This window comes from Acanthopagrus latus, chromosome 4, assembly GCF_904848185.1.
Source record: "Acanthopagrus latus isolate v.2019 chromosome 4, fAcaLat1.1, whole genome shotgun sequence".
Lineage (NCBI taxonomy): Eukaryota > Metazoa > Chordata > Actinopteri > Spariformes > Sparidae > Acanthopagrus > Acanthopagrus latus.
Window position 1 is genome coordinate 17,293,886 of NC_051042.1, and position 10,660 is coordinate 17,304,545.

Sequence of the window (10,660 nt, forward strand, 5' to 3'; positions counted from 1 at the left end):
CTTGAAACTTGCTCGAGATAACCGATCTATCAAAACATCCAGTCATCTTCAAATTCGCTTTGTTTTTTCAATTCAGTGTGTCGCCACGAGGCTGAAAAAGCAGTCCGCGTGGGTGGATCCAAGTGCAGACGTCAAGACAGAGTCAAGCTGAACACCTGAGGGTTACAGACCAGATAGAAAGTATATGTGTGTCAAAAAACTGCAAGGTAGGAGTACTAAAGACATGTTTCAGGTTCAGGGGAGGAACATCACTGATGCAAGACACAAATTAACAAAATCAAATTTGCTGTCCAAGTTACATGAAAGTCTACACCCACAAGTCGCATCTTCTGGAGAACTGGAGGGATGAACAGTGTTGGATTTCTGCAGATATCCACATATGTTGATATAACTCATTCTGGCTGATTACCGACTCAGTTACAATTTTTTTTTTTAACCAATATTGACACTGATGAGTTCCCAATTTTGTTTTTAATGTTGTTTTATTTAAAAAAAGGCCAATGACTTGTATTTTACGAGGCATCTGGATGTGAGCCACACTAAAAATCTGGCAACCGAAGATGGTTGATTTGCGGTTCCCGAGCTCAGTCACTTCCTCGCTGATGTCACACACCCTCCATGTCTTACTGTAGGATTAAAAATAAAGTTGCGATTCTCTCCTTGTGATATCGCTATACCCCCCCCATGATAAACCTCTGGAAACTCAGAAACTCATCTGTGAAGTAACCACAGTGATGCTTTACTGACCGAAACTCATCAGAAACCATTGTTGCTTCGAACAGAAACCACATCTGACGGTCTGCAATGCGTCAGGGTGCTTAGAAAACGATCATCTGATAACAAAATATATGCAGCAGTCATGGGGCTAAGAGATGCAAAGCCACCTGCAGTCACAGATTTGCAGGGTTGCAGATTTGAGGGGAGAAGGAAGCGCCGGGTGGCCGTCGTCCTGGGTGAGGCGACCGGCAGCACTTTGAGGGTGGAGTGTGCAAGTTTCAGTTTTGTGTGTTTGCGTTCGACACGGAGTGAGTTTGTCACAAAGGAAAGGATAAGCCTTCAACATGTTAGATTTAAGACCTTATTACAAAACCAGCAGAGTCTGTAATCCTCTGTCTCAGACTGTCTCTCATTCTGTCTTACTTTCTTTTCCTCTTCTGCTCCATGTGCTGCCGTTTCCTCTTTTATTATTATTACCCGTCTTTTTTTTTTTTGCTTTTCACTTTTGTAGGTGTCGTCTTGCACATTCGCTTTCGTTTTTCTTTTCTTTTTTTTCAAAATTAGCTTTAACCCAATTTCACTTTCCTCTATTTCTGGTTGCTTCCCTTTTTTTCCCCCCTCATCTCTCCGTCTTCTACTTCCTCCAGGGGCATCCTCAATGTTCAAAGTGAGAGAGAATGGAAAAAAAAAACAAAAAAAAAAAAACTAACAAAACACAAAAACAACAACAATCTTCTATTTTCATCAAGCTCCGCCACAGCTGCCCCTTGGAGAATATCTCGCCCTAGTATCCGAGTGAAGCGCATGGTGCAAAGACGCACTCTTGGCACGCGTGTGCGACTGCTGTGTGGTGTGTGCGCGCAAAAAAAACTAAAACAACGGGGGTGTCGAGCAGAATTTGCACAGAAATAATGATGACAGGGGCACCCCGAAAGAGGGTGAGAGAGCGAAACGGGAGCTGATTGAAACAAAAAAGAAAGGTCAACTCTCCACCTCATCCGTGCAGCGGAGAGGAAAGAAAAGGAGGCGAAAGACTGGGAAGAAATGAGGAAGCACAGTGTAATGGATGCGGCCAATGTGTCGCTTTGTTCCTCTTCCTTCTTCTGTCGACTCGCCTTGGTCGGCCACGCTTGTTGCGTACAGTAACGGCAGCTCCACTCGTTATTCTAATCTCCTCTGACATGAACACATTCGAGGATACACAGGCGTGAATGCTTTCAGCCGCTGCGTGCTCGACTGGCAGGCCTGGGAAACACAGGGTTTAAGGAGGGAGGGGGGGAGTGTTCTGTGAGAAAAATACAAGCAGTGTGTATTCAATCAAGGGTGAGAGAGAGAGAGAGAGAGAGAGAGAGAGAGAGAGAGAGAGAGAGAGAGAGAGAGAGAGAGAGAAGTCAGTCGGATAGAAAACCCGAGAGTGGTTAGCTTCGGAGAAAGCTACAACAGGAAATGAGATGAGGAGAAAGGAATTTCAACTGGATCCAAGATGTAGTTTAAAAAGCAGTGAACAACCCAGTTACCCCTGAGTGTGAGTGTGTGTGTGTGTGTGTGTCTGCGAGTGTGTCAGACAGAGCGACACACCGTGAGAATGGAAAGAAGAACTGAAACTTGTAAGGACACAATTTATTATCCCACAGTTAATACCCAGGTTCTTTGATGCTAAGACAAGAATCAAAACAAGAACCAAGAACGGGGCTGTAAGTCATTAGTGTCTTTCTGAAAATGACAGAACATAGAAACACTGCACCCACCCACCCACCCACACACACACACACACACACACACACACACACACACACACACACACACACACACACACACCAAGTCTCAGAGGAGAGAGGAGAACCAAAGAAATCCACGCACCAGACTGACTTTTTGTCCTTGCTGTGGGCCAAGCCCTGAATCCCACTACACATCCCATAATGCAAGTCAAAAGTGTCTTTGGTTAGGACCCGGACGGACAGAACCGACAAATACTGGCAGCAATGAAAGGACTACTGCTGCGTCTTTTTACGGCCATCGACTAGTGCAGCTCCTTCAAACCACTGTTATGACAAGGCAGCGTTTTTCATACCACTCTCGCTAATAAAAACCTTGTAAAAAGCAGCAAGTAGCTCTTTTGAAGACGTGGAGGTAAAAAAAATAAGGAGAAACCGCACTGGATGGGTGAAATCATGGGCGCTACGGCGACAGACTCAAGGGGCCACTCCATTCTTTTTCCCATTTCTCTCCTCATGCGCCGATTCACTGAACAGCCAATCACTGCGATTTCTGTCAAGGTCTTCCTCCACCACTGACTCTACTTGCATGACTGACTGGCTGACAAGCCCCAGCGGTGCGGGACACACTGCAAAAACTGAGTTTGCAAACGGGTAAAATTCTGTCGGGGAGCATTATAAATCGCCGTACCTTGTTTTAAAGACACGTTGTAGGTGGACTGCTGATGCCTAAAAACACCTGAAAAAACTTTATTCACCATTCACCCATTCAGCAACTTTCACTGAACTGACCAGGGCCCCATCTTATATCCAGTATTCTTAATACTTCAGTGCTCCAACAGCCCCAGTTTGTAACACAACTTTCCAGGCCCAGATCGCCCTTAATGACAACACAGTGGGGGGCATTCCAGAGCCACACGAGGCTTTGTACAACAGTGAACTCATCTTTATGTGTTTTTGGAATGCCCTTTTAACATGTCAAAACCACCAAACCATTAGTTCTGCGATTACGTGCAAAACAACAAAAGCGGGGCGAGAGGTCGTCGAGAGGCTCCACTCACACGCCGTCACCAGCAGGTAGCCACACTCACCACACTGAACTCTCGCTCATCTTGAAAGCACCTATCAACCTCCCAACCTCTGGTCTACCTCTCACAGCAGGGAGCGGCATGAGGGCCACACCGTGAATCTTAACAGTTGACTTCACTTGACACTGATCGGATTCCACTGACACTTTGCCACCATTTAAAAAAAATATTATCGAGGATCAATAATCGGCTGTTAAGGCGGCCGACTATGAGTGAAACAAACTGATCCTCCTTCTTATTCAACATCTGGTTTGGCCAGTAAGCCGTTATCTTCCTCTAAATGCAACGCTGCTTGTCACAAACTGTCCACCACGATAAATAAAGCCACGGTGAAGCCGGCTGAGCTGTTCCCCGTCCGAAGTTTCCACACGACACGACAGCGGCCGGGCAGCACGAGGTAAAAAAAAAAAAGAAAAGAAACAGGGAGTTTACAGTTGAAGTCTGTGTGATAAACCAGACTTCGGTTACTGATCAAACTGACTCGCTATCCGGAGCTAATGTTCAAACAGACGTGTTATTCTCAATGGAAAACTTGACTAAAACAAAAAAATACACAACCGTAAAAAAAAAAAAGAGAAAAAAAAAAAGCATGCAAAAGGGCATGACGCTGTGTCGGGAGTATCAGATTTAAGATCTGCTCACATGTGAGAAACCAGAGTCAGGGAGCTGGTTATGTTCATTCAGGATGTGAGTGTCACGTCAGAGTTACAGGAGGAGGACGCGGTTTAACCTCGACGCCTCCCGCAGATTCCTCATCCATTTGCGTAAAGAGCAGTTTGTCTTCTGACTCCTTGAATTACACGTAGAGTTGATGCCATCCCAACCCCCCCACGCCCCCGGTGTGCACTCGCAGAACAGGCTCGGCACTCACAGTACATGTCAGAAGATACGGTATCTTTTGCAAGCGCAGGAAACAGAGCTGGTTGGGTGTTAGTCGCCCGTATGTGGCAAGCTGACATTGCTCGTGTTGCCAGTGAAGGACTGTTGCAAAACCTGCTTCATTGAGCCTGTGAGTGCATTTCAAGCTTTTTTTTTTTTTTTTTTTTTTTTCACAGCTCGGAAACAGCGCGGTGACTTGAGTGTTGAATGTTTTCCGTGCTACAGTCGTTGTCAGCAGGCAGAGGTCGACTTCTCCCGCGGGGCACCTGAAGGACATCCTGAAGGAGCGGCATTCTCAGCGGCGAGCCCTTTATTTACCCCTGCTGACCCTGCATGCTGGGCCTACGGCGATACTTCCTGACTGTTCCTAGTACTGTGTTCGCGGAGGGCGTGTTGCTGAGCGCTGCCCGGATTATTCCACCAGCCTGAAGCCGCCTGGACCGAAACACGGTCGGCATCTAAACAGTCAACACGCTTGTTTACAGCCAACTACTTCCCAGAGAGCCAGGCTTTGAGAACAAAATGGGAGGAAAAAAAACTTCTGATAAGCTTACGTTTACTCAACAGGCTGGACGGGACTTGAACCCTTCACCTAAATAAGAGCAGGACTCCTCCACACAGCATTTTTCTTAGACCTGCCCACCGTCTCCTTGTCACTCCACGTCTCCTATTCAGTCTGGACAGGAGGACGTTTGAGGAACCTCTGAGGAGGCTGGGGGGGGTCAAGGTCTATCACTACAACCTTATTCCTCCCCGGCTCGCCCAGCTCCGGTCATCCAGCTCCAGCTGCTTCAACGCCTCCCTTTTCCACCTCAAGCACAATATGTAATCTAGTGTGTTTTCCACTCGGCGTCAAGCTCTGGTTTCTCTGCATTCACAATAACACTCGTGTTGTTATAGCGCTGTTAAATAGTAACGAAACCTCGCTGCGGCAACACTGCAAAGTCTCAGAAGTGCGGGTCGAGCCCCGCTCTCAGTCTAGTACAAAAACCTGGTGGATCTGAACCTTCAACTTGGGAATAAACAGCAGATTGTAAACAAACAAGGGACAATACCACGATCTGGCACTGTCTGTTTGCAGATGCACAAAACTGACACGGATAATATTCTCATATATTCTCAATATTCCTCATTCTGATCAAAATCATTCTGAGTTGAAGACTTTGGTGTTTACACACAACAAAGGGTTTAATTTGAACAGCTGTTACGCCATTCATCTCTCTTCTTTTATCTCTTCCGGCACGTGTTTGATCCGCTCCCTGTCCTGCAGGATGAATATCTATCGGCATTCATGTCTAAAAGTGGGCTTTTAATCCAATTGTATTCGGAATATTAAGCTTGGTTTAAATGCAGCGAGTCACACATTTGTTTATTTCATTGTTTTATTCCATACTGTGGGACTGAAAAACACTTTATATTTGACCATGTTTGCTCGCTTCAAGTTTTCTTTTTTACTGCCATACAGCCTCCATGTAGCTTGTCCGGCGCATTTTGGGCATCTGGAAGCCCTGAGATCCCCAACTGATTAGAAAAGATGTTACTTACACCTTTTTTTTAAAAAGCTGCACTGTAGCTGCGGGGCTACAACCATCTGAAGTTGGTGCACTGGCTCGGCAGCGTGTCGAGGGTGTAAATAACTTCTATTCAAATCTATCAGCGCTCCCGTCATAATGACCGCAAACCTCCATCAGTTGGAAAGCACATAACCGACACCAGCGCGTGAAATCGGATGCGGCCTGTGCATCTGAATTCCAGATCTGTGGGTTGGAGCAAAGTTTGGCTGCGCAGGCCGGGATTGTGACCACCGGCCTGCTGTCAGGTGGGTCGAGGATGTTAAAGTCTTGCATTTGAACACATCCCTCTGAAGGGCTGTACAGTAAGTTGTGCCAAGACACGGTCTGATGTGTTTTCAAGCCATGTTTTCCAGCACTGACAGAGGAGTCAAGCGCACATATGTTGTTGTTAATTAGTGCAAAGTCTCGACTCCAGCTGCGTCGCCGAGCGCTCCCTTCCCTCGGAGCGCTCGCAGAGACACGGCCGCTGACAGATGAAGCCCAGCCTGCTCCTGTGTGTGAGACACCACCTCTGTCCCTCTGTCGCTCTGCGTCTCACTACATCTGCTTTGCATTAGCCTGTTGCCATGCAGGAAAAAACACAATTCTTTTGTAGTCCTTTCCAGCCAATCAGGAAGTGAATTGGGGGTAGTTTCCTGTTTCCTGTGTTCCCCAGACAGCGCGGGCCTGGGCCCAGTAGCCCCGTTCGGTTTCCGAAACTCGCGCGTTCCTCCAGGAAACCGAGCCGAGTCATCACCATAACAATAATAAGCCGTCCTCTCCCTCGCTCTCCTTGTGACAGATATTCAGCTCTGAGTCATCAGCCGGCGGCCGCCTCATGCCAAAGGACGAGATTTTGATGAAAACAATGTGATGCAAGGGTTACAGAGACATTACTGGGAGAAGAGCTCCGCTGGGATCAGACTGACATGGAGTGGGACTGCTGCTAGGTAACGAGACGGTGTAAACTCTGCTGTCATCGCAGATGAACACGCTCGGAGGAAACTCAAGAGTCCAGGCTTGGAAGTGACGACAACATAAATGTTCTTCACGAATACCGGTAAATAACAGGTCGTGACATCATGTTGCTGGCGGAGGAGCATAACAAAGCAACTCAAGTGTTGTATCCAAGTGTAAATTCAGCTACTTGTATTTGACTTAGGCCCATCTGGTGCCACTTGGAAGGAAATGCTGCACTTTTTAGAGCTGACAACTTACATGTTACTACAGTCTCTACTAATGATTTTTTTCCTATTTTCCATTTATCTGCAGATTATTTTAAGTTGATTTCAGTTAATTACTCAATTAGTCGAGAAAATGTCTGAAAAAAGAGGAAACTGTCTGCCCGAGTGAATCTGGGAGCAGGGACGCGTCTTCACATGTCTTCTTATGTCCAACCAGATAATCAAAAAAACAAAAGATATTTATTTCAAAGCTAAGAAAGGCTGAAAACAGCAATTGTGTTGCCTGTGTTTGTTGGTTGGTTTGTCAGCAGCATTACTGAAAAACTACAGAACGGATTTCCTTGAAACTTGGACCGAGGGGCAGAACAGACATGAACTTTTGATGTGGATCCAGATGAAGGGACAGACTTTCTCACTTCTGTTTCTCAACCTGACTGCAGCAGCAAACCATGGTGCGCACACTTTCCAAGATGACCATTACTTTTAGTAAACTTGTGGATTTCTCTGTGTCTTAACATTGTTGGTAACATTTGGGGTATTGTAAGTACACAACTTAAAAAGTTACCATTTTTTTGTAGACATTTGCAAGCAAAATTCATACACATTTTACTTTTGGCAGACATTTGGGGCTTTGGCGGAGGTATGCACTCTACTCTAGTTTCATTCTAGTTAAAAGTGTTTAATTTTTCCTGGGCGACTGCCACCTCATAATGGTAGCAACTCTTCTAATGAAAATACAAAATATGGTTTGGCATGGGAAGTAAGTCACAACAGTAAAATTCTACTTGCACGTTATAGTTATTAGTAATAATTCAGTAACGTGTAATATTATAGTATTTCACTCTCACAAGGGAATTTTTCATAGATTGACAATCACTTTCAATACTTTTAAGTACATTTTAGTCATGATACTTCTGCACTTGTACTTAAGCAACATTATAAAAACTGGACTTTTACTTGCCCAAGGTGTTCGAGAGTATCGAGTTGCTCATTTTCCTGACAGGAAGAAAAGGACCTGAAACTTCCTCCACCCTCCGAACTGTACTGATGTGATTACTAGACAGCGGCTTGTGTCCAGAAAAGACTTTTGTGAGAGCCAGAGATCGTCCAGTCGCTCAGCTTTCATTCACAGGAAACTCAACGCTGCTGGATGACTGAACGCTCATTCAGAAAGTGCAGCAATCTAAACGAGGCCTTTGTAATCTGACATCACAGCTCTCCCGAGAGTTACGGCCAATTTTAACAGCAGGTAAGGAGCTTAAAAAACCAGCCTGGCTCTGCGCGTCGGGCGCAGCTGAAGAAAGGCCCACCAAGAGTGTTTTGGTCTAATGCTGCGCTGGCATCGTCGCACACAGCCCCACAGCTCGTTGGTGTGTTTGTTGTCATGTTTTTTTTTGTTTTTTTTTCATCCCTCTGCTCATCCCTTCTGTCGCATGTTTGTAGTCAAAACAAACCGGACAGCTCAGCCAGGATGAACCGGGGTGCCAGATGTCAGTGAAAACGAGAGGAGACGGTCCCAAACGCCCAGTGGTGACCGGAGATAAGAGCTCAGAGCACGCAGAGGAAATGATTGTTTGCTCCGAGTGTTTTAGTGTTACAGCGGAAAGATTATTTGAGCATGCCAGCCTGCAGCATTTTAGACTTCTCCCCCTGGACATGGTAGCAATTCCTGCTTTCTAAAGCATGAAGATTTGCAGCTTTTGTTTTGGTTTTGTGTCACTCTGTGGCTTTTTTTTTTTTTTTTTTTTTTACAGATAGTTGGACAGAAACAAAAAATATTTGGGGAAAATATTGCTCACTTTTTTTCCCCCTGACATTTTGCACACTGACCTCATTGAGAAAACAACCTTCAGGCTAAACATGAATTCAAAAAAATCCCTAACTTCACTTACGTACATTCAAATAAAAGCTTAATGATTCTGTATTTCTTTCCTGCTGCTTTAATCTGACCACTATCTCTTCCCCAAAGTAACTTAAATCACAATTTTCAGTATTTTCATAAGTCTAGTTCATGATATACATGTGGCCGGGTCAGCTTTCCATCATTTAATCGCTACAGACTTACTGGGGATCAGTGAAATGAACTTCTTGTACAGTAGAAACTGCAACAATACTGTTCCCCTACAAGGATCCTCCATTGCAAAACTGTACCCAGCCTCCTCACGGCTTCATTCACAAGATATGCATGCGCCACATGCCTCCTACAAACCAAGAGTACACACTGGAGACCAGCTAGATATCTAAATATAGAAATCTGGGCTAACAATCAATAGCTAGACAGTTAGGCATGAAGCTGTTGGGGGGGTTGCTGGGCAGAGAGACAGGAGAGGAAAGGGGGGGTTGCAATAACATGAATGGGTGTCTGTAGCTAAGGTGTAATAAAGGTTTTTATCTGAGCTGGAAATGTCCGGATAAAGCATCTGGATCCGTGCAGCTGTGGAGGCTTTATGTCGCCTGTACAGATCAGCTCAGGTCTCCATATGTACAGACCCCCAACACTGGGGTTTCTCATGCCAGCTGCCAAATTCCCATAATTTCCCACAAGGCTTTGAATACGCTCGATTATTTTCCCCTTCCTCCCCACAATTAGAAATGTTGGATTTTAAACAGTGTGCGCTGAGAGGAAAGCGTGTGATTTGAATCCCAATAACAGCAGGAACCAGACAGATCAGTCCCCCCCACTCCAGCCTCCAGCCTCCCTTGCCTGCCTGGCCCGTTCATATGGAGCCATCCATTGAGGCGCTCAGACAGACTGGGGGTAGGGATTTTTTTTTTCCTCCTCTTACCTATTTTTATTTTAACGCTCTGGAAAACCCGGAGACCTTCCTCTTCTACCGCCATGCTCTCCCCGTGGCTCTTTCCCTTCTAGATGAAGACAGTCGTCCACGGTGCTCGGTTCTGGCCTCTCCAGCGCGCTGATAATCCAGGGGTTTTGCACATCTATGCTCTCCGGACAGCGATCATACTCCGGCGCGACCACTGCTCTGCTGCTGGCTGGTTGAGAACAGGCGAGCAGATACTGCTTCAGTCCCCGCAGCAGCGGCAGCGGCGGCGGCAGTGCCAGAGGGGGTGTGGCCCCGCACAGCACCGCCCACATGTGGAGGTGTGGAGGGTGATCCGTGCCACAAAGCAGGAGGACAGGAAGTGCTGTAAAAACATAGAAGTTTTAATGTCAACAGTAATAATAATGTTGTTTTAATTATTAGTAATAATAATGAGTGTTATCATTATTATTATTGTTGTTGATATTGTTTTAGTCATCATTTTGTCATTATTATTGTTATTATGTTGTTATTATAATCATTAAGCACGGCTCTTCCAGCTCCCTTCATTGGATCGTATTTCAGGAAAAACTTCGTATGGTGGTGAATTAATCCTTGTGCCCTGAACTACACATGTGATGTTTGTCAGTTTTAAAAGATACATTTTCAACTTGAGAGAGTCGCAGTTTGTCCTAAAGCTAATTAAAAATAGACCATGAGATTACATAATTTTTAAAGTATTTTTTGGGTCTTTCTAGCTTT

At 45.5% G+C, this 10,660-nt stretch overlaps 1 protein-coding gene across 4 annotated transcripts in view; it reads right to left on the reverse strand.

Moving 5' to 3' along the window:
- rasa3 (RAS p21 protein activator 3) overlaps positions 1–10,202 on the reverse strand; it is a 40,873-nt gene extending 30,671 nt beyond the window's left edge. Inside the window, exon 1 of one of the 4 annotated variants that reach the window (XR_005074716.1) lies at positions 9,923–10,202. Coding sequence is in view for 2 of the 4 variants with exons in the window: in XM_037095905.1 (XP_036951800.1) it covers positions 9,923–9,977 (55 nt within the window). In the remaining 2 variants the exon portion in view is untranslated. Of the gene's footprint in view, positions 1–8,093; positions 8,871–9,922 lie in introns of those variants that run through there. The other 3 variants (XM_037095905.1, XM_037095906.1, XM_037095907.1) reach the window with 3 other exon arrangements.
- Positions 10,203–10,660: the final 458 nt, after the last annotated feature.